Below are 24,623 nucleotides of genomic sequence, written 5' to 3'. Positions count from 1 at the left end.
AAATTTTAAGTTGCCCTTCCCAGTGGGTAAAGCAGGGAAATTTTGAATGGCCCATTTGCATATAAAAAGGTCAGAAAAATTAAGGATTGGCAAAGATATCACCACATTAAATGGGAGAGAGAGAAAATTTGGGTTTTTTCATCCGAAGAAAAACAAAACCCTTGTAATAAAGATTGTATAAATATGTATAAATGTGTGTATGTATACATATATAAGTATATCAGTATAGCTAGGTGGATATATAGATATCTACAGAGATATACATATCTCTATATATACTATATAGAGAGACTATATACATATATAGTCTTCATTTACCTTAGAGATATCTCTTTCTCTCTCTTCTTTTTTTTTTAAACCCTTACCTTCCTTACCAATACTCTGTATTGGCTCCAAGGCATAAGAGTGGTCAGGGCTAGGCAATGGGGGTCAAGTGACTTGCCCAGGGTCACACAGCTGGGAAGTGTCTGAGGCCAGATTTGAACCCAGGACCTCTCTTCTCAATCCACTGAACTACCCAGCTACCCCCCCCCCTTCTTAAGCAAAGCAAATTCCCATAATGTGTGTCACATTCTGTGTTCAGTCTATCAAAGTAGCTGACCCTGCCTGGTGTCCATCTGCAGTGTAGGGTCATGGAGAAGAGTTAAGACAGACCCTGGAGCTAAGACTCCTACGTGTTCTAAGATGTGGGCTCCAGTGCCTTCTGAAAGCTTATGGCAGTACCCTAGCATGGGAAACTGAGCCCAAAGTTGGAAGCAGTGGTGACAACAGCCAAGCAGTGCAACAGCACCCAATGCGTCCCATCCCTTCTCTTCATCCAAACAAGTCCTACCCTATCTCAATTCCTTGTCATTTCTCATCTGGACTATTGCAGTATCCTTTGAACTGTTCTCTTTGCCTCCCACCTAATTCTACTCTAAACCATCTTCCACATCATTGCCAAAATGGATTTCCAAATGTGTTGATCTGATGTCACTCTCCTGTGTAAAAGCCTCCCAGGGCTCCACAAAATAGAAGCTCTGGGAATGAAAAGTCCTTCACGATCTAGTCCTTACCTACCTGTCCAACCATCTTATGGACAGAATTCTCGTCACTGTACTCTTGTTCCTGTCATAGAATTCCATTTCTCGGCTCCATATCTTTGCAATAGCCATTCCCTAGACTCCCTTCCCTCTGACCCAGAATCCTCGCTTCCTTTCAGACAGCCCAAATGCTTCTGAAACATCATGAACACTTTCCTGATTCTCCTACACACCCACAAGCATTCTCCTCTGTTCCAGTGGCCTTGAATTTTCTTGGAATATTTTTGTTGTTGTTGTTCAGTCTCAGAGTCACGTCCAAATCTTTGTGGATCCCGTGGACCATGGCTAACCGTGGGGTTTTCTTGGGAAGGATTTTGGAGTGGTTTCTCATTTCCTTCTCCAGTGGATCCTTTTTATCAGGCAATCAGAAGTTAAATGACTTGCTTAGAATCATAGAATAGGAAGTATCTGAGGTTAGATTTGAGCTCAGGTTTTCCTGACTCCAGGGGCAGCACTCTATCCACCAAGGCACCTAGCTCTTTCCTAGGCATATTGAGGTTAAGCAACTTGGCCAGGATCACATAGTTAGGAAGTATCTGAGGCCAAACTTGAACTCAGGTCTTTCTGACTTTGGGTCCAGTGCTGAGCCATAGCTGCCTCTACTTTGAATATATCTATACATAAATTTGTTATTTCCCCTATTGAATGTTATTCAATGAGGGCAGGAACTCTCGTGTATCTTTGTGTCTCCAGTGCCTGGCACAATATAGATACTTCTTAAAATAATTAATTAATTAAGAATATTTTTCCATGGTTACATGATTCATGATTTTTCCCTCCCTTCTTCCCTCCTCCCTCCCAGAGCTGACAAGTAATTCCATTGGGTTATATATATATCATTGTTCAAAACCTATTCAATCGAGATACTTAATAAATATTTGTTGATTGATTAGTCCTTATCTAAATATATAAATTGGGGCAGCTAATATAAAAGAGAGAATTTGCAAGGCAAGCCAAGCATGCAACACAAAGCAAAGGACATTGTCAATCAAAAAAGTAACATTCCATTGGAATGTTCCCAGGAGAAGCAGTTGGAGCCAAGCCAGGCTGAACTGAAAGACTTCTTTTGAGCTAGGCTGAGAGGCTTCTGACTAGACCCCTCTTAGCTTCTGACCTAGGCTGAGAGACCCTTGTGGCTTCTGGAGCTGGGGGAGAGGCTCTTGAACTAACTTTTGGCTAGTGTGGCTGATGGTGGTGGATGAACCTGAAGAACTAATTGTATATCTGAGATTTGAGTTTGAAGAAGAAAGAAGAAAATATTTGTCCTCTTATCTCTCTCTAACTGTCTCTGATAGTGACTGATTGCCAAACTTCCAATACCTTCCTAACTCCTTGTATAGATAAGGGAAAACCCCATCCCTCTTACCTCATCCTTTATCCTTGCCCTGTCTTCCCCAATAAACCTCCTTACTTGAGAAAAGAGAAAGAAGAGTATGTTCTTTAAGCCTCATAGTAACCTTGTAACCTTGAGTTACATAGAAGGTGGCTGACTAAGAGGGGGGAGGGGTAGGGAGGCAGGAGGAAGGACAAAAAACGGGTGACATTTGAGGGAGGAGGGTAGGCAAATTCTTGATCCATAAGCCATCTAGGATATCAATCAATAGACACCCCCAGTATCCATTTATTACACTAGGTGGCACAATGGATAAAGTGCTGGGCCTGAAGTCAGGAAAATGAGTCTTTCTGATTTCAGGGCTTCAGACAGAATCTCACTGTGTAATCCTGGGCAAATCACTTAACTCTGTTTTCCTCAGTTTCCTCATTTGTAAAATGAGCTAGAGAAGGAAATGGCAAACCACTCTAGTATCTTTGCCAAGAAAACCCCAAACAGGGTCACCAGGAGTCAGACATAACTGAAATGACTGAGCAACAACAAAAAAATCTAAATATCTACCTCTAAAATCCCCCTGGGCACTAATCTCCAATTTTCCAACTATCTGCTACACTTTGCCTCTAAACTAATTATTCCCACCACCACCCCTGCCCCAAATCTGCTCCTCTTCCTATTGTCCTTATTTTCATTCATGGTACAGCCATCTTCTGGGCCTCTTAGACTAGAAACTTCAATTTTATTTGCCTCTTTCCTCTCCCTTCCTTACTACAATCAATCATTTTCCAAGTCCTATTGATTTTATCTCCACCATCTCTCTAACATCCATTATCCCTCTTCACCTGCCTGTTGTATTGATCTCTTTGACTCTACTCTATAATCTCTGCTCTTCACACCACTGCCAAATTGATCTTCAAATGCACAATTCCCTCCTCAAAAATGTCTAGTGGCTTCCCTTTAACTAAAGGAAGGATCACAAAATCCTTACTCTGACATCTTTCAGGACATATTTTACCCTGCTTCTCTTCACATATTTTTATGTCAGCTGATCTCACTGCTAACAGTAACAGTTCCTCCCCTTGTTATGCCCTCTCATGTTTCTCTGCATTTGCACATTCCATCCCCCATCTCTGGAAAGGACTCCAGATCTTCATCTCTTGAAAGTCTTTCCTTCCTTCAAGGCTTAGCCTAGGTGCCACTTTCTCAAGGAGACCCTCTCTGATTTCTCCAACTGAAAGAGTTATCTCCAATCTTTTACACCTCTTAGTTGGACTTTTCCTTTAGTACTTCCTTCATTCTCAATATAATATTTGTATTATATTTGTTTGTAGGCATGCATCATCAGCTTCTTACTAGCTACAAATTCTTTGAAGGCAGGAATTGAACCATTTTCTCTTTGTGATCCCCAGATGATTCTTATGAAAAAATTATTGAATTGATGAGTTTATCTTCCTTTGTACATTTCAATTCCCTAAACTAGATTTTAATGTATTCAAGTCAGGTTTTATGCTTGGGCCATAGATATTTACATGCAAACTTTTAATTGAACTTGTCTCCTACATGTGAAATACACAACTATGAAATCTGAACATAACCTGTCAAATCCAAACATGTTTTTATTTAGTAAGGATTATTAATGGATTACAGACATAACCTATGAGCTAAAATGAATTTGCTTATTTATTTATAGTTTAACTAAAAGGATAAAAATAATTATTTTTTCACTATTCTTCTAGACTTCTGAGATTAGTGGATAGATATGATTTTTTTTTCACTTTTCCTGTCTATACAAAAAGATATTATGGACTGACTCAAATAATATTTAGTAGTGATAAATGTAAAGTTTTTCATATTGGTTCAAAACATCAATTATATAGAAACAAGATGGTGGAGGCATCTGTGGACCACCTGAGAGGGAAGATAGAGATTGAGGGAATATGGGTTGAAGTGTTTAAAGCTTAAGGTGGGGAAGACATAGAGAGGGAAAAGAGACACAGAGATACAGGATTCTTCAGCATAACGTTAAGCCTGTGCGGTCTAGCTCTGATGGTGGTAGAGCTTTTGACAGACAGGTAGACTGAATTTTATTGAGGTTTCATAAAATGGGGGATGTGTGATAGTTAATCAAAGAAGTGACATGGCAGAAAAATTAGCATCATATCCATAATCAGTGACAAGATAAAAGAGCTGGATCCTAAGACAATGGAGTAGGCCATGCCCAGGCCAGATGTTCATTCAGAACACTAGCCTTATCTGATACAATTAAATGAGGGCCTTTGGCATTACAAAGAGACTATAGAGCTAGCTAGCCAGCCTTCCTAGATGTTGGGGAGGGGCAAGAATACCACAAGATTTAGTCCGGACTCAATTCGAGGGTCTGGAAATCAATCATATGAAATATTAGAAAGATGGTCCAAGAGCGCTTTGCTCATTAGAGTCAACTTTTGAATACATCTTCAATACTTTCATGATTCGTTCATCCCTGGAACCCTACAGCATTATTAGATCGATGGATCTGAAAAAAGATCTTGGACTTTTCAGTGAACTCTGTAGGAATCAACAGTGAGCTGGTGCCATCTTGGGGTGCCGGATAGGATGCGGACCGCTGGAGATGTCTCCTGGTCAGACAACATTGGGAATGTGGATGGTGAGGGGACCAGAGGCCACGCCTTTTGAGCGCTGGTTGAAGGACTTGGGGCTCCTTCGTCTGGAAAGGAGACAAGGGGACATGACAGCCATTTCCCAATATTTGAAGGGGCGTCCTAGAGAAGGCCGTAGCGGCAGAAGTAGAACTGGATAAAAGTTACAAGACAGATTGCGCTTCATGGAAGGAAAACTTCCTAACGTTTACGGTTATCTAAAATTGGAGTGCACGGCCTCTGGGAAGAGTCCCTCTTACTTGAGGACCTCGTGAAAAGCGGAGTGACCGTGTCAGGGGCTGTAGAAGGAATTCTGGGTTGTGTGCAGGTTGGCTAGATGCCTCCAGAGGTCTCAGACCAGCCCCCTCATCCCAGTTTAGCCTTCGCCACGCGTCTGCCCTAGCGCTGATGTGAAGGTAGAAGGTGAGGGCTTACACACAAGATCCGCGAGTCTGTGATCTCTATCTTTCCAGAACCCCCACCTGTCACCTCCCCAATAAGGTGCCTCTTTTCTTCCGCAGATCGTCTTGGGCTTTGAGAGGCTACAGGCTATGTTTCGGGGGCACCAACTGTCACGGCAGTATAAGGCCACGCGGGCCCAGGTTATCCAGCTCCAGGCGCTTTGCCGCGGCTATCTGATTCGCCGGAAGGTTGCAGAGAAGAGGCGGGCAGTGGTGGTGATCCAGGCGCACCTAAGGGGAATGGTTGCCCGCCGAAGCTTCAGGCGGAGAAAAAGAGAGGTAGGAGCTAAGGTCCAGACCCAGGGATGCTACATAGGGTCATGGAGCCTGCTGGAAAATACCAGAGGTGTCAGGTGGGGCCCAGCGTGATGATGGGGGCAGGAGAAGGGGAGCACCCATAAGGTGGGACTACTAGAATCTCCCTGGAACCACTTTTTGAACCAGTCATACACCACAAAAGTACAGTTTCAAATACAGCTCTCTTTTTTGTTCTTCCTTGTACATTGAAATGTTTATTGGTGATTATTTGTTTGTAGCAAAAAAAAATTTAAACCAAAATGGCAAAAAAAAAAGAGCATAACTTTCCTACCCCTGTGCCAGCAGATTAAATGTACTTTCTGGGGGACAGCTGGGTGGCTCAATGGATTGAATCAGATCCAGAGATGGGAGGTCCTAGGTTCAAATCTGGCCTCAGACACTTCCCAGCTGTGTGACCCTGGGCAAGTCACTTGACCCCCATTGCCTAGCCCTTACCACTCTTCTGCCTTGGAGCCAATACACAGTATTGACTCCAAAATGGAAGGTCAGGGTTTTAACTTACTATATACTATAAAAAGACTATAAATTGAAGAGAAGATGCCAATCCACACTGGTAGGAGCTTCCTCTCCAAGATCTCTCTACAAATGCAATCAGAGACTGGTCCCATCTTCTTCTTTTTCTCCTTTTTATAAAACCCTTACCTTCCATTTTAGAACTGACACTAAGTCTTGGTTCCAAAGCAGAAGAGTGGCAAGAGCCAGGCAATGGGAGTTAAGGGACTTGCCCAGGGTCACACAGCTGGGAAGCGTCTGAGGCCGGGTTTGAATTCACCCTAAGTACCACGTTCTTCAGGCGATCCAAAGTCCTTGGTGTGAGAACCAAGTTCTTTAGGGGGTCCAAATTCTACCTGTCCTTCCAAGCCGTCCAGAAAGCCCCGCTCCTCCAGGAACCCTTTCCGGATACTTCAGCCCCCAGTAATCTTTACTGGTCTCGAGGCCTGGCCCTCTGTCCGTTGAGCCACCCAGCTGCCCCCGGCCCCTATCTTCTAATACCCAAAGCACTTACCTTGCAGGATGGTTCTGAGGACCAAACGAGACGGCAGGTAAAGTTCTTTGCAAACCTTAGAGCGCTATAAAGAGGTCAGCTGACCAGCAGAATGTAAAGTTCTCAAGGGGGGGCTGTTGTGTGCCCCCAGCTCCTGTAGGCCCCCAGCATACCGTGCTTTAAAAACACGCAGTAATATGCTATAATACATGATAGGCTAGATAACCAAGCATGATATAGATGTTGCTGAAAGACAAATAATAAACAATATACCATTAGTTATTGATTACTATTTGACGATCATTTTAAGTTTCCAAAATACTTTGAAATCCATTAACATACTGTATCCACATAACCATCCTTTAAGGGATGGATGGTGGGTATTATCGTCCCCATTTTAGAGATGAGAAGACTGAGTCTCAAGGAAGTAAAATCGTTGTTCAATCTGGGGGGGGGGGCAAGGCTAGGATCATGATTTTTGTAAGGTTAGTGTCCTTGCGACTGCAGCACTAATCTTCTTTTGAGGAAAAAAAAATCCTAGGGGCAGCTAGAGGACTCCGTGGATAGAGCCAGGTCTAGAGATGGGAGGTCCTGAGTTCGAATTTGGTCTGCTTCCTAGCTGTATGCCCCCTGGCAAGTTTGTGTCCCATTGCCTAGCTCTTGGCCCTCTTGCCTTGGAACCAAAATATGGTATTGATTCCAAGATGGCAGGGAAGGGTTCAAGAAAAAAGCCAATGATTCCTACATATTCCAACTCCGCGCCCTCCACCAATCCAGATGGCCGGAATTGGAGGGGATGTGCCTCGTGCCGTAGCTCAGGCCCACTAGGACCCTGGGCCTTGCCCAGCCCTCCTAACCTCTGCCCTCCCATTATGTGCGCAGGAGTGCCGGCCTGCCCTGGAGACAGAAGGAGAGAGCAGGAAGAAGCACGCGGCCCCGCCGCCCAGGAAGCGCCAGTCCATCTATGACCCTGTCAGTGACACGGAAATGGTGGAGCAGGTGTTCGGCTTCCTCCCCATGATCATCGGCGGCCAGGAGGGCCAGGCCCCGCAGGGCTTTGAGGTGCGTTGAGCCCATTCGAGCCGGCAAGCCTATCCAATGTCTGGTCTGCTCCCAGCCCTCTCCGAGGGACAGCCGGGAAGGCATCGCTCCTGCCCTCAAGGAACGACTGTGCCTGCAGAGGTGCACCTGAGGCACACACACCAACTGAAAACGAGTGTCTGAAGTCGTAGAGAGGGGGGCTCCGTGCCTAGACGGGGTCCTGGGTTCGAGTGTGGCCTCAGACACGCCCAGCGGGGCGAGCCTGGGCAAGTCCCTTGACCCAACTGCCTCGCCTTTACGGCTCTTTTACGATACCCAGCGCTGAAGGTAATGGTTCTAAAAAGAAGATGAGTGATATATTATAGAATATATTTTGCTGTATATTATCTTAATTTAAAATAATAGTATCAAAGGGAAAGGGAGAGGTTGTTGGCAGACTGGGTGCTGTTAGGAGATGAGAGGGAACACCAGACAAGGGCCCTCCGGAGAGGGACGGGAGGAGAGCCGCGTGCCCCGTCGGGCGGCCTGACGGGAAGGAGGGGGAGAATTCCGCCCGGCTGCCCAGTCCCTCCTGCAGGGCTGCGGGTCGGGCTGGACTCGCGTCTGCCTCCTTCCCAGGATCTGGAAAGCACCCCCCAGAAGCTGACCGAGGTGGACCTGGACGCCGTCCCCATGTCCGAGGAGCCCGAGGAGGACGCCGAGGACCCGGACGAGTACACCTTCCCCAAATTCGCCGCTACCTACTTCCAGAAGGCTGCCAGCCACACCCACATCCGCCGGCCCCTGCGCCACCCGTTGCTTTACCTGGAGGAGGACGAGGACTTCAGGGTACCGCGCGCCCCTCTCCCCCCGGGCGCAGGGGAAGGAGGCGGGGAGGCGAGGGAGAAGAGGGAGGAGCGGGGCTTCCGCGAGGAGGCTGAGAAGCCAGCCGGGGCCTTGCCTGGACCCGTCTCCATGGCGACAGAAGCCGATCCTGCCCTGGGCTGAGGGTCTGCGCTTCTCGGGGCTGCCCTCTCTTGAGGGGAGGCCCAGCCCAGCCTCCTTCCCGAGGCGGTGCCGCGGAGGGCAGGGAAAGGGGCCGCACACCCAGAACATCCCAACGGGGCCCGCTCCCCGCCGGCTGTGTCTGACCAGCCCCAGACACGCAGTGGCAGAAGCAGTCCGGAAATGCTCTGCCATTGGCTGGCTGCGTGGACGTCTTCATGAGGCTCTCCATGGACAAGTGCACGCTCTGTGGAGAGATAGAAGGGGCTCCCCCAGCCCACGGGAATCATTCTCTTCTCCGTCCCCGTGTCCTCGCCCTAGATTGCCCTGCTCGTGTGGAAGATCATCCTGAGATTCATGGGCGAATTCCCCGAACCCCAGCTGTTTGCCAAGAACAGCAGCCTCCAGGGCACGGCAGTGACCAGGCAGATCCAAGACACTCTGGGCAAGAAGAACAGCGCCCACTTTCTGAAGGCTGGCGAGCAGGTGAGGAGGGGGGAGCCAGGCCCACACTCGGGAGGGGCACTAGTCCTTCTGACCCCGAACTCCAGCGAACCTCCCTCTCCGAGGACCGAGGAGCAAATGACCTACAGAAAAGCAAGGAGCTGTTATTACTAACGCCAGGGGGAGGGGAGGTGGCGCAGTGGATAGAGACGGGAGGTCCTAGGTTCAAATCTGGCCTCAGACACTTCCCAGCCGTGTGACCCTGGGCAAGTCACTTACCCCCATTGCCTAGCCCTGACCACTCTCCGCCTTGGAGCCAATACACAGTATTGATTCTAAGGAAGGGAAGGGTTTAAAAAAAAAAAAAGAATGTCGGGCACTGACTATTATGTTTCTTAATGGGGGGAGAGCAGTAGTCCAATTAGTCATGGCCAGTTGCCCAATAGTTAAAACTCCTAATCATAAGCTTGTACATTTAGGAATGAAAGGAACCTCAGAGGTCATAGAATACAATCCTCTCTTTTTACACATGGAGTAGCTGAGTGGTGCAGTGGATAGAGCCTGGAGTCAGAAAGGCCTGAGTGCAAATCTGGCCATCAACACTTAATAGTTCTGGGACCCTGGGCAAGTCCCTTAACCCTATTCGCCTCAGTTTCCTCATTGGCAAAATGACCTGGAACCCAAAATGGGGTCACAAAGAGTCCTGACTTAAAAATGACTACAACTGAGGGTGTCCCAAAAATTCTTCATCCTAATTTAAACTTTCATTGCTTTTGGGATCGACTCATCAAGGAATGCTTTAATACCAGCCATCATTCTTCCTTACTAATCGCTTGTATTTTTTATGCTCCCTGTCTATTCTGGGGCTCCATTCGCCCCATATTCTGGCATAAGTCTCTTGATTTCCATGTGTTCCAGGTAACTTGCACAAAAGGAAACCTCTGTTCTATGACCATGATTGCAAACCGTCCTTCTAACTCTAGCTATGACCAGTCCCCCATCCTAGCCACCAAATGACCGCAGACTGGCTTCCTGATTTCGGCCACAGAATCTATCCTATAATCTCTACCTTTAGAGTGACTCCCTAACCCTGGCTGACCGAGAGTGCCAGGAGTGTGTGGATGGCGCAGTCAGGACTCTGATCCTCACTGCTGAGGGCCTGACTCACCGTGCCCCTCCTTTGGAGAGGAGGTGAAGCCAGAAATAAGTTCTGACTCTTGGGCTTGAGTCCTGTGGCCTTCAGCACCAAGCAAGCTTTTCAGGGCATTGGCGGGCACCGTATTCTTATTTGGGGCCTTAAAAACTGGGTCGTATCCCATCATCGAGACAGCTAACCCAAGCGGTCCTGATTAGAACTTGAGGAAGGTGAGGAAATTCAGGAACGCCCAGTTTGGGTCAGTTTGGGACTTTGGAGCCGTGACACAGGCAGAGATAACCTTATCTTCACAGACCCATGAGCAATTAAGAGGATATTTTCCAACCTATTAAGTTTTTATTGTTCAGTCGCTTTTAAATCATGTGTGACTTTGTGACCCCAGTTGGTATTTTTTTTGGCAAAGATACTGGAGTGGTTTGCTATTTCCCTTTTCAGCTCATTTTACAGATAAGGAAACTGAGGCAAACAGTTGAATGACTTGCCCAGGATCTCACTGCTAGTGAGTATCTGAGGCCAGATTTCAACTCAAGAAGATGAATCTTCTGACTCTAGACCTAGAACTCTATCAACTACACCAACTAGCTGTCCAAACCTATTAAGATGTGAATGTCTAATCTAGAAGCATCTCTACCGTCATCTGGGACATGATAGCTATTTTCAAATAGTCAAAGGGCTACCCTAGGGAACACATGTTCTGCTGAGTCCTAGAGTGAAGAACTAGGAAGAGCAGGAAGCAGTAGCAAAGAGAGATTTCTGCTCAGTATAAGGAAGAGCTTCCTAATAGTGAGAGCTGTTGAAAAAATGAAATGTACAGTTCTGGGAGGTAGTGAGTTCCTTGTCACTGAGATCTGTAATTAGAGGTTGAATGGTAGCATAATGGATATTGTTTGCAGGATTCATGATTTGAATAGGTGATTTCTGAGTCCCTTTCCTCATCCGTCTCTGATTCTGTGAAGAGTTGGCAAATTCACCTATAAAAATGACAAAACCTCATTCATGCATTCAACAACTAATATTCAAATATAGAGATGCAAAAAGAAATTCTGGAGTACAAGAGAGAGAGAGAGAGAGAAGGAGGAAGGGAGGGAGAGACAGAGAGAGGGAGGGAAAGAGGAAGGGAGGGAGAGAGACAGAGAGAGACAGAGAGAGAGACAGAGAGAGAGAGAGAGAGACGAATTAGATGTATAGAGAGAGTTGGTCAACATCTGTATTCCGGTGACAGCTAAACTCCTGAGGGCTTATGGTAGCACCAAAATAGTAATGGAATAGAGCAAAGAGAAGAGAGCTCAGGCCAGCACCTTGAAGAACATCGGCATTTAGGCTTGGGATCGGAGTGAAGACCCAACAAAGAAGACTGAGAAGGGGTGGTCCAACCAGTAAGAGAAGAACTAGGAGAGAGCAGAGTTATGGGCCCCATCCAGGAAGACAGTGATTAACCAAGCCAGGAAAGGAAGAAGACTGAGAAAAGGTGAGCAGACTTGGTAACAAAGAGGAAACATTTCCGGTAGAATGGTAGGATGAGAAACTAGATTAGAAGGCGCCAGTATGGAGAATAAAGGACAAGAAGTTGTGGCAGCCAGTGTTGAAAGTAGCTGGCTTGGAGTTCAGCAAGAAAAGGCAATAGAAATCTCGAGTATGAGAATTAAGGGTGAGGTCAGGATCAAGGAAAGGGTTTTATCTGTCTTTGTTGGCAGTGGGGAAGAAGCTAGGCCTTTGGGAAAGGGATGGAAAGAGATGAAGAGTGTAGTGGAAAGAATGATGAACGTGGGGTTTACAAAGGTAAGTCCTATGTCCTGAGAGACTGATGGGGCACACTACAGAAGGGAACGTCTCCCTGAAGAAGACACAGCTCAAAGAAGTTTAGTCTTAGAAAGGAGAAGGGTCATTTCTTCCTGTGGAAACTGGAACAAAAGAGAAGATCGAATGAAAATCTAGAGAAATTTTGAGGTGAGCAGTAAAGAGTGAATTCAGTCAATGGTCTGATTTTTTTCCCAGTGAAGTAGGAAGTAAGGGAACTGTTAAGATGGGAGTGGGGGGTGATGTCAAAGATTTGAGGGAAGAAAAGATCTGGCTTGGCCACTTCAAGAAGTCTGACAGTCGATTAGGGGTAAATAAAAAGATTGCCGCTCAGCAGCTGAGGACCCAATAGATGTTAGATTACATAAACTATAGTGAACTCAGGCATCAGGGTTCCATGTCTTCCTCTAGCAATATTCAGTAGCTCAGGAAGAGGAGCAGAGAAAGTAGATGGAAGAAGTGATACATACTTGAACATGATCAAAGCCTGGACAGTAAAAAGAGTAAAAGAATGAAGGAAGGAAGATGGCACCTTGTCAAACTGGGTATTCAAGGGATTGTTGTTATTAAGCTCAAACTTATATTGAACTTCGTTTAATCACTATCTTTCAGCACAACTATTTTCCTTTGTAGTCCTATGTGTTTTAGTTTATACATTTAAGACATTCCTCTGAGAAAGGGTCCAGTGGCATCACCAGATTGCCAAAGGAGTCCATGACAGAAAGAAGGTTAAGTACTCATCAACCATGAAAAAAGGAAAATGAGGCCAGAACAGGAGTGATCAGTTGGGAGAACAGAAAGGGATAGAGCTAAAACTAGATGAGGCCCTTTACAAATATGATTAAAAGCATGTGTATAGGTTCCATCATTCATATATAAAAATGGCACTCCTGACCCTATCAGCAGGGCAAAACCTCATTCATTGAACGGATTTTTGTTGCCCACCTGCTATGAGCAAAGCTTTCTGCTTGGGAAGCGGAGAAGAAGAAGGTGTACAACAATGTAAAAGATGTAGCTCTCTTTGAGGAATTTAGGGTCTAATTGGGGAGATAAGAAAAAGCTGGAAGGGCTAGTGGGCAAGGCAAGAATGAAGAACAGGTTTTGGAAGAATGCATCAGTGGGAGAGATGGGAGTTCAAGGAGACTGTGATCAGAGAAGAGAATTGCAGAATTCAGGATCTTAAAGATGAGACAGTTTGGGGTGATGGTGAGGTCTAAAAAGTGTGACCTCACCTGTGGATGGGTGAGGTAGAGTGGCGATGGGAGTTGAGGAAGCTAATGAATCAGGAATCTTCCTCCTCTCCCCCACTTCCCAAGCAGAAAACTTTGTTCATAGCAGGTGCTGTCCATTGAATGTCCATTAAATGTCCATTGAATGAGTAAATGAGGTTCTGCTCTTCTGTTTGAAAGAACATTAAGCATGTTGAAATCCTAAGATGGAATATGACAAGTACTATAAGAACAACTCAATTTAAACTATATTGAAATTGCAAGGGAGAAGGAACCCCTTCTTGGAGTGATTAGGGACAACATCATTGACTAAGTGACATTTGAACTAGATCTTGAAAGATGCTTAGTTTTTCAGTGGCTGGAAGTACAGAGAAGGGGTATATAGATAGTGTCATGAACAAAAACACAGGAATGGACATAAGAAAGCACAATGAGTGTTTGGGAAGCATAAAATAATAAAGAATGGACAATGCACAATACTTTTATAATAGAGGAAATGGTGGGTTTAAAGGATAGGAATCCGCAAGGCACTTAATCCCCATTGCCTAGCCCTTATCGCTCTTCTGCTTTAGAATCAATACATAGTCAGAAAGTAAGGTTAAAAAAAAAAGAAGAATAGAAATGTAGGTTGGGGCAAGATTAAATACGGTCTTGGATATTAGGCTAAAGAATTTGTACTTCATCCTGTAGGAATCAGAGACCTTATCAGCATACGTACATGACATAGGATGTTAGAGCTAGAAAGTACCTGTAGACATCTCATCCAACCCTATCATTTTTCAGAGGAGGAAACTAATTTACTGCAGCCATGCCTTGCAGCCTAGGAACAATAAAAAGCATTTGTTCAACATTTCCTGTGTTTCAGGCATTGTTCTAAATGCTAGGGATACAAAGGGAAAACAAGAGCATTCCCTGTCTTCAAGGAGCTCACATTCTAACATATACATCAGTCCACACACTATAACTGAGCAGGCAGCCTTAGAGGAGAAAGCACTAGCAACTCTGGGGACCAGGAATGGCCTCTTGGAGGAGATGGTGCTTGAGCAGTTTCAAAGGAAGCCATTGATTTTTTTGTGAGTTGGAAGTGAGAAGGGAAAGTATTCCAGGCATAGGGAAAAAAACAATTCAAGGGCACAGAGACTGGTGGAGGGGCATCAGGCGTGAAAAATATCAAGCAAGCTTGACTGTAGTTCATGAAAACTGAAAAGATAGGAAGAGGCTAGACTGTAAGGAACTTTGAAGGACAGAGAAATTTGTACTTTATCCTAGAAGTAATGAGGAGCTATTGGAGTTTATTGAAGAGGGGAGTGACACAGTTAGACCCATGCTTTAGGAAAATCACTTTGGCAGCTGAGTGGAAGATGGATGGAAGTGGAGAAAGACTTGAGGCAGGGAGTCCAATTAGAAAACTACACAAGAGCCTAAGTGACAGGTAATCAGTGAAGATGACATCGTGAAGATTGATTTGGTAGGCATGGATGGAATATCAAGGGGATGGAGGATCCTAAGGATGATGGCAGAGCTCATCATCAAAATGATTGATCCTGTGTTCTGGCCTGCATAGAGACTATTTTATCCTCTATGTCTGGAACATGGTTGATGACCTGAGGGCATATAGGAAGGCATTAAATACTGGTGGTGACAATGAGGATATGCAACAGATCTGGTAGATGGGAGGGAGCGGAAGAAATGGAAGGTGAGGTTGCTGTCTTCAGAGTGAAGGGAGCTTTGAGTTCAAGATCTCCGTGTGGAATAGTTTTGAGTATGAGTCCAAAATTTGCCCTTAGAGTAGTGAAAGTGAAGAAGATCATTAGAGGTGAAGAGCTCTTAACTTCAACATTTGATGGACTATGAGCACAAATGTTGAATTTGCCGTGATGGGAGATGTCGAGGAAAGTCTTCAGCAGGTGAAGGGAATTGCACTTGCTCACCTGTTTCCCTTGGTGATCAACAGTAAATATTTATAAGATGTATGAGAAGCCATGGCCATTATTAGGAAACCACTTTGTGGTCTGTATTATATATCTGTTTGTAGACATGCTAAGAAAGTAGTCTGTAATCAAACTAGCACCATGCAAAAAAGTTCCACACTATAGTATACCATACTGAACGGTACCATACTATGCCATAAAATACAAATATACATCTATCTATATAGACAGACAGATAAATAAACAGATGGATGGATGGATGGATGGATGGATGGATGGATGGATAGATGGAGATTGACAGAGATCAAATGCCTCCTATGTGCAGAGCATTTTGATAGGTACTAGGACAGATATAGAGTTTAGAAAAGTTATGAACCTTCCCTTTTAGGGGTTATAATCTAGGAAAAGAATGAGATAGTTGTAATATATACTACATAATGAGAGTTAAAAATAGTTCTACATGAAATCTAAGGGTCTGGTGGGATGGACAGGTTATTACTGACACAGAAGTAGGGGACAGAAGATCAGGAAAGACTTTCTGAAGAAATGGTGTTTGCAGTGGTTTTTTTTTTTTTTTGAGGGGGCACCTGGATTGCAGTGGGTTTTGAAGATGTAAAGAATACAAGTTAAGAGGTGCTTTCTGCAGCTCTAAGAGCGAAAACCTAAATGGATTGAACCCATGACTCCGACCTCCCTGACACAATGCTCTAACCACTGAACTAAATAGCCAATAGATCAGAGAGTGGTTGGTTTGTCTTGTGCTGTTTTTTAAGTTTTTTTATGATCCAGTCGGTTAGCTTTACTGGTTCCTTTTACACAATCAGGGATTTCATTTCTTCTCTCTTCTCCCCCCCCCCCCGCCACTATCTTTTCCCTCCCAAACCTTTTCCTTCTTGGGTTTCCTTCTTTTTATCTTATTCAGAATTCTACTTGGAGGAACAAGGGCACCAGAGACATTTCCTCCATGAAACTGAAGCGTTCGTCCAGGTTGACAGGACAGGTAAGAGCCTTAACATGTGGCCATTTTCCCTTCTTTAGCTTCCTAGTCATCCAGAGACTTCCTCCTTGAGACATAGACAATAGAAGAGGACAGTGGAAAGAGCACTAGAGTAGACCTGCTCTCTAGTTCTGGCTCTATAATTTGGGGTAATTCACTTTACTTCTTTGGGCTTCAGTTTTCCCATCTGTAAAATAGTAATGCTTCTGTTTAATTATGAAGGTTGTAGAATAATTTCCAGATGCTTTTGTTTCAAATTCACATTATTTTGGATGCTGCTTTGCCTTTCCGTACCCATCTTCCCCCTTTCTCCCAACCTCAAAAAGAAAGAAGAGAAAGAAAAATCTGATTACATCTTTACTATCAAACTTTTCAGAGAAGAGATCAGAAAATAGGGTAGAAATAAAATGTGACACTGAATAGCAAAAAAAAAAAAAATCAGTCAAATCAAGGAATAGATAAGTCATATAAGTTAAGGAGATGAAAAAAAAAAGATCCACAAAGATAATTTTGGACTTTTGGAGAAATTCACGGGGAGCCTTTGAAAGGATATTCCATTCCATTCAATAACTATTATCTAAAATCTACTTTGTGTCCAAATCTGAACATTGGGAGGGCTAAAGAGAAATGTAAAACACAATCCTTACTCTCAGAGTATTTAGAGTTTAGTACAGGAAACAAAACTATGTAGAGGAAGCAAAACTATCATGTATAATTAAAGAACCATGTAAGGTAGTATATAAGTATTTGATAAATGGGTAGCATGTTTCATTATTAGTCTTTGGAACTATGCTTAGTCATTATATTGATTTAGCACAATGGTATTCCACCATATTTACATACCATCAAATTTTCATTATTTACTATTTCAAAAAGAGTTATAAATATTTTTATGCATTATTTGAGTTTGTTTTGCTTAGGACTAATCCTTCCTTTAATCTTCATTCCCTCTAATTTCCCTTATTCTCACCTCCTCTTTCCCTCCTGTTTTTTAGGAAGGAAGGAGGGAGGGAAGGAAGGAAGGAAGGAAGGAAGGAAGGAAGGAAGGAAGGAAGGAAGGAAGGAAGGAAGGAAGGAAGGAAGGAAGGAAGGAAGGAAGGAAGGAGGGAGGGAGGGAGGGAGGGAAGGAAGGAAGGAAGGAAGGAAGGAAGGAAGGAAGGAAGGAGGGAGGGAGGGAGGGAGGGAGGGAGGGAGGGAGGGAGGGAAGGAAGGAAGGAAGGAAGGAAGGAAGGAAGGAACGAAGGAAGGAAGGAAGGAAGGAAGGAAGGAAGGAAGGAAGGAAGGAAGGAAGGAAGGAAGGAAGGAAGGAAGGAAGGAAAGAGGGAAGGAAGGAAGGAAGGAAGGAAAGAAGGAAGGAAGGAAAGAGGGAAGGAAGGAAGGAAGGAAAGAGGGAAGGAAGGAAGGAAGGAAAGAGGGAAGGAAGGAAGGAAGGAAAGAGGGAAGGAAGGAAGGAAGGAAAGAGGGAAGGAAGGAAGGAAGGAAGGAAGGAAGGAAGGAAGGAAGGAAGGAAGGAAGGAAGGAGGAAAGGAAGGAAGGAGGGAAGGAAGGAAGGAAGGAAGGAAGGAACGAAGGAAGGAGGGAAGGAGGAAAGGAAGGAAGGAGGGAAGGAAGGAAGGAAGGAAGGAAGGAAAGAGGGAAGGAAGGAAGGAAAGAGGGAGGGAAGGAAGGAAGGAAGGAAGGAAGGAAGGAAGGAAGGAAGGAGGAAAGGAAGGAGGGAAGGAAGGAAGGAAGGAAAGAGGGAAGGAAGGAGGGAAGGAAGGAAGGAAGGAAGGAAGGATAAGTAAATACAGGGAAAAGAAATGAGTATAGAGTTGAGGTGGAATGAAGCATAAAGGTGAGGGGCAGTGACTGAACAGAGAACACAGTTCTCCAACTCAGGAAGACTTGAAAGGGAAAATTAGAGAGGTAGAATGGGGTCCAAAGTGAGAGAATCCACACATGCTAAAGGCTAATATTCTGAGTATGGAGCTGACTCAGGTACTTTTCCAGTTGGGCAAGGGAAAGCAGAACCACTCCTATGTAGAATCCTCCTTTAGAGGGACAAGTACCATGCTGACCCTGGAAACAGAATCAGATTGCTGACATGAGCTCCCAGTTTTGGGGGATGGGGTTTAGCCATACTTCCTTACACCAGGGGCTGGGGTTTGTGTATTTGCCCTCCCTCTCCCAGATGTACACAACCTCCCCCACCCCCTGTTGTGTCCCCACTACAAAAACAGCCTCAGCCCCCTGGCTCTCTGGAGACAGCAGCTTTGTCCTGGTGAGAGAATCCTCCAGAAGAGGCTTCCACTCCTCGTCTCCCCTTTTCCCCTATTCCTACTGGCACACTGGGTTTTAGGTGGCGAGGAAGCTGAGCAGTGGAGAGGAGGCCTTTGAGGAAGAAAGTCCCGTCACAGAACGGCCTATGACAAACCTAGAGAAGGTCCACTTTATCATCAGAAATGCCATCCAACGGCCCAACATCAGGTCAGTGATCATGAATTCTGCCTGCTCAGCTCTGTCCCATGCTGGTCTCCCATGCCAGTCCTAACGCCCTCCTCCTTCCACCGCCTGCCCCATGGCCACCATCTTGCAGTTCTAGCTCCTTCTGCGGCCTAAGCTTCAGAGTGGTGCTGGGACCAGTCATCTGCTTGGGAAAGTGGATAATTAAATTTTTAGTGTGAGCATTTCCACCTCAAAAATCAGCAACTCATTGATTGTTTTATTGATTTATTTTTCATTTAATATTTTATTAGTTAATTAATAAAAATAAATGAAAATATTAAATAATTATATTATTTATAATAATTAAATATTAAATAATATTTTATTTTATTGATTGTCTGGACTTAAGAAAGGGATGGAGAAAATGTTGATGATGCAGATTAAACTGTAAGAATGTGCCAGGTGGACATTTTGATTGTAGAGAGTTGGTCGTTAAACATTTACCAGCATACTCCTGTCTAGATTCTTGCCCCGAAGGCTGGGGTACAGCAATTTCCTCCCTCCCCGATATTTAACTACAGGTCATACTTCATGACAACAGACATTCTTATAACAAAAACATCTGTACTGTTGTAGTGAAAATATCACCTTTAAAGGGTGTTATAATATTAAAACTGTGACCGCCAAGGAATTTACTTATGAAATTCCTAAAATGAAACACTCAAGTCAGAATGGAGTTTATGGAGATTTAATCACAATGGGAGTAAGAAAAGGGAGAGGGAGAGAAGTAGAGAGGAGAAAAGGGAAGGGGTTACTCAACCTCTGGCCAGAGGGAGTTAGGCCCAAAGGCCAAGGTAGAGAAGAAATCAGTCCTTGACTCACGTGACCAATCTGAGGGGAAGCTGTCTTAGGGCCTCCTCCCTGCTCAAGCTCCTAGCAGGAACTGGCGCCCAGCTCTGTCCACAGGAAGTGAGCGAATTCCAGAGGCTGCTCTCTCCGTCACTTCCTGTGCCTCACAAGTGCCAGTGGTGGCTCAAGCTTGGCTTAGGACAGCCCAGGTGGGCAGTTAGTTATTTCTGATTTGTCATTGACTAGCACATGCCCGTGTAGTGTGGGTGTGCACAATTTTGGGTGCTAGACAAAGCAAGATGGAGATTTTAAAATTCACAGTACTTGCTCTGCTTTAAACAATCTGATTTATGAGAGAAAAAATTCCGTTTTTAAGGCAGCTACATCATGTGGTGGAGAGAGCTCTGGACTTAGAATCCAGAAGAGCTGCATTTCAATCCTGCCCCACACACTTGCTGACTGTGGGACCCTGAACAAGTCACAACTTTTCTCAACCTCTGTTTCTTCATCTGGAAAATAGAAATAATTAAAGCACCTACCCAAAGGGTTGCTATGAGGATCACATTAAATAGCATACTTTGCAAGATCTATATGCTGGGGCCGCTGAGTGGCTCAGAGGCTTGAGAGTCAGACCTGGAGATGGGAAGTCCTGAGTTCAAATTTGACCTCAGATACTTCCTTGCTGTGTGCCCCTGGGCAAGTCACTGAACCTACATTGCCTGGCCCTTATCATGCTTTTGTCTTGGAATGGATGATTTTAAGTCAGAAGGTAACTTTCAAAAAAAAGATATAAATGCAAAATATTGTTATTTTCCAGAACAAATAAATGACTTAAGGGAGTGTTTAGCACACAAGAGTTCTTCATTTTAGGGAAGGAATTTTTGTTTGGTCTCTTAAAAAGAAAAAAAATTGGGGCAGCTGGATGACTTAGTGGATAGAGAGCCAGGCCTAGAGACTGGAGGTCCTAGGTTCAGATTTAGCCTCAGACACTTCCCAGCTGTGTGATCCTGGGCAAGTCACTTAACCTCCTTTGCCTAGTCCTTACCACTCTTCTGCCTTGGTACCATTACTTAGTATTGATTCTAAGATGGAAGGTAAGGGTTAAAGAAAACCAACAAATAACTCCTCTTTGTTTTACAGAGGCTTGATTTCCACAAAGCTTTCAGGAAACACAGCTTTGACTCAGTGATGAACTCCCATTTAACAAAAAATATTTCCAAAGTATAAGTAATATTCAGAACATTATTAGAAACTATTTTAAAAGTAAATTAAATTTAAGACAACAACAACAACAAAAAGAATGCCTAGCCCCTAGGGGAAAGAAAAAACCCAACACATAATTTTTTTAAACAATATTTTATTTGGTCATTTCAAAACATTATTCACTGGAGACAAAGATCATTTTCTATCCCCCCCCCCGCCCCCCGCCCATAGCCGACGCGAGATTCCACTGGGTTTCACATGTGTTCTTGATTCAAACCATTTCCATGTTGTTGGTATTTGCATTTGAGTGTTCATAACCCAACACATTGTTAGTCCCATTCTTGGTAGCTCAAGAGAACAGAATTAAGTAGAAGATATAGAGAGATAAATTTCAGCTGTCTAAGGAAGAGCTTTCTAATAGTTAAGAGCTATGCCAATGAATCATGTAAACGTGGAAAAATATTAATAAATAAATAAAGTTTTTAAATAAAGCTATGCCTCAGAGAAAAAACTGCCTGGTGAGGCCATGGGCTCCCCAGTCACTGTGACTGTCCAGTGGAAGCTGACTGTCCATTTGGCAGAACCGCCCCTCCCGGGTAGAAATGTGGATCCCATGCACTCTCGGGTTCCATCGACTTTTAAGCTGCCATGGTGCTACGAATTCTAGGTGAGCCGAGAGACTCATTCAGTCCCGTACACGTTTCTTGGCTGCAGGGGATCCCAGAGGCACGGAGTCCAGCCCCCTCGTTTTACATTGAGGGGGACCCAGACTGGGGAAATTCAGTCAGTGCCAATAAATCCACGTGGTTGGTCCTCGGAAGAGCATAGAGCCTTAGGGGATAGGACCTGGGATGAGTCCATTTTCGGGGGGAGAAGAAATGAGGAACAGTGCAGAAGAGGTGTGGAAGGGATCCCTTTGGTGAAGGGTCCTGGGCAGTGTGTGTGTTGGAGGAACGGTCAAAGAAGATCCCAGCCCCGTGGCTTGGGTTATGGGCCATCTCTACCCTTCTCCGCCTCATAGAGCGTTTTTCCTCCTTCCTTCCTTCATCCTCCTCATCCTCTTTGACCGCCCTCTCCACTAGCTTTCTGCGTGACCTCGGACAAGTTGCTTCTTACTCCCCAGACTCAATTTCTTCGCGTATAAAATGAGGGGAGTGGACTATTCTGATTGGATTGGACCATTCTCTCAGGTCTCTAACTTCACTAACATATTTTTTTCTTGATTATCCATGTATTATCATGCAAAATACTTCCATCTTGTTCATTTTTATAAGTGAATAATGTTATAAAACCGAACCCCCGAATCATAGGTCCAAATGAACAAGTCTTTGCTTTGCCTTCATTAAAGTAAACGATTCCCTTTCCTTGGGCTCCTCACCCGCCATGCCCACTGCTTGTGTCCCTCTTACAGAGATGAGATCTACTGCCAGATCTGCAAGCAGCTGTCTGAGAACTATAACAAGAGCAGTTTTGCAAGAGGCTGGATTCTGCTGTGCCTTTGCCTTGGCTGCTTCCCTCCTTCGGAGAAGTTTATGAAGGTACAATTTCCTGGCTTCTGAGGAGGCAGGGAAGAGGGAGACCAAAAGAGCCCAAGACTCTGGGATTACTTAGAACTGTACTACAATAGAGATGAAGAAATCACTTTAGAGGGGGCAGCTGGGTGGCTCAGTGGATGGAGAGCCAGGCCTAGAGATGGGAGGTCCAGGGTTCAAATCTGGCCTCAGCCACTTCCCAGCTGTGTGACCCTGGGCAAGTCACTTGGCCCCCATTGCCTAGCCCTGACCACTCTTCTGCCTTGGAGCCAATACACAGTATTGATTCTAAGATGGAAGGTAAGGGTGTAAAAAAATATGGCTTTAGAGTCAGAGGACCTAAGCTCAAATCCTAGTTCCTTATTCTCTATGTGACCCTGAACAAATGATGTCTCTCCTTTGGTCCTCAGTTCTCTCACCTACAAATCAAGAGAGTTTAGATTGGAGGATTTCCAAGATGGTATCTAGCTTTTTTGTTTGCTTTTTTTTAAACCCTTACCTCCTGACTTAGTAATAATTCTAAGACAGAAGAGGGGTGAGAGCGAGGCAATCAGGGTTAAGTGACTTACCCAGGGTCATCCAGCTAAGAAGTATCTGCGGCCCAGTTTGAACCCTGATCTTCTCAACTCCAGGCCTGGTGCTCTATCCACTGTGCCACCTTGCTCTCCCTCATATCCAGTTTAAAATCCCATGTTCCTACAACAGAGAGGACTCCATAAATCCTGTGGGGAGACTGTAATCAGCCTTGGGCCCAGGTAGGAATAACTTGGGATGGTTGCCATTTGGCTGTCTGAGAGAGGAAGAACAAGACTCAAGCTGTGAAAATTCATTTTAACATTGTAGAATATAATTAAGAAGGTCATTCTACCGTTTCCTCTCCCTCCTTCCATTATCCCTCTGAAAGAATCACGTACAATCTAAATAATATATAACAAGTAAGATAATAAACAAACAAATAAATGACCAATAAACAAACGAATGAATGAATGAATGAATGAATAAATAAACAAACGAATGAATGAATGAATGAATGAATAAATAAGTGAGAATCAGCGTGGAATTTTGGAATTGGCCTAGAGCTCTGGAGAGGCCACCCAGGGTCTTCAGCTCCTGCCAGGGCCCTGTTCTGAGACATTGGTGAAAGCATTCAAGCTCTGGGCGGCTAAGCGGCTAAGCAGCTAAGCAGCGAGAGTGATTCCAGGCCTGACTACCTCATGGTACTGTTGTGAGGATAAAACAGCGTCCAAGGCCTTTGAAATGTTCTCTAGGTCCTCTGGGACACCCAGTATAAGATACCTGGAGGTCATCCAGCTGTGGATCAGCCAGGCAGCTCGGAGGAGAAAGTGGGCTTAGAGCAGGGCAGAGCCCAGTTCAAAGGTGGCCTCAGACACTCCATGTGTGACCCTGGACGCGTCACTTAACCTCGGTTTGTCTGTAAATTGGGGGTCACCAGGAGACTCATCTGCCAGGATTATTGTTAGGATCAAAGGAAACACTGTTCAGTGGCCCACGGCAAGCCCCCTAGGAACGTGAGCTCTCCCTCTTGGGCTAGCGGCCCGCTCACTTAGCCTCACACAATCAGCTCGGACTAGAACGCCAAGTTTTTGACTTGGGCTCCGGGGAGTCTTTAATGGGCCCGTCCTTCATCCCTCCCTGCAGTACCTGCTCAACTTCATCAGCAAAGGGCCCACGGGCTACAGAGCCTTCTGCAGCGAGCGCCTGAGGCGGACCTATGCCAACGGAGTGAGGAGCGAGCCCCCCAATTCCCTGGAGCTCCAGGTAGGGGCCGACCTCTGGGGGGGGGGGTTGGGGAGGAAGAAGTGATGGGCGACGTGGGTCTGGCATGGCACAGACGGCCTCAGATGGCATCTCCGTGGGCAGGAGGAGTGGGGCAAGACAGCCTCCTCATGTGGAGGCACCTAGACCAGAAGGCCCCACCACACAGGGAGTAAGGACAGGCCCAGGAGGAGAGGGAAGAGCGGCCCCCCATCTCTGCTGGTCCTGGAGCCTCCACCGGGTGGCCTCGCCACAGTCATCATTCACGGTGGATCCCTTGCCCAAATGGAGGAGCCGCAGCAGCTTTCCATGGTTTCTGCCCTTGGGGAGGATGATGAGAGGCAGGGTGTTTCTCTAGGGTGGGGTTCCCCCCCCCGATTTTTAATACAAGTCTTTATTAAGTGTCTGCTGTATGCCCTGCACTGTGCTAGGTGCTAGAGACACA

At 45.1% G+C, this 24,623-nt stretch overlaps 1 protein-coding gene across 3 annotated transcripts in view; it reads left to right on the top strand.

Moving 5' to 3' along the window:
- The window catches only part of MYO7B (myosin VIIB), a 145,314-nt gene that overhangs the window by 77,722 nt on the left and 42,969 nt on the right, over positions 1-24,623 (top strand). Inside the window, exons 21-28 of one of the 3 annotated variants that reach the window (XM_056793701.1) lie at positions 5,573-5,791; positions 7,698-7,877; positions 8,475-8,684; positions 9,162-9,326; positions 16,320-16,397; positions 18,733-18,860; positions 22,282-22,408; positions 24,062-24,181. In XM_056793701.1, the coding sequence (XP_056649679.1) occupies positions 5,573-5,791; positions 7,698-7,877; positions 8,475-8,684; positions 9,162-9,326; positions 16,320-16,397; positions 18,733-18,860; positions 22,282-22,408; positions 24,062-24,181 (1,227 nt within the window). The other 2 variants (XM_056793702.1, XM_056793703.1) reach the window with 2 other exon arrangements.

The sequence above is a fragment of the Monodelphis domestica genome, chromosome 4 (genome assembly GCF_027887165.1).
Source record: "Monodelphis domestica isolate mMonDom1 chromosome 4, mMonDom1.pri, whole genome shotgun sequence".
In the NCBI taxonomy this organism is placed as follows: domain Eukaryota; kingdom Metazoa; phylum Chordata; class Mammalia; order Didelphimorphia; family Didelphidae; genus Monodelphis; species Monodelphis domestica.
This window is presented reverse-complemented; position numbering and strand designations above follow the sequence as displayed.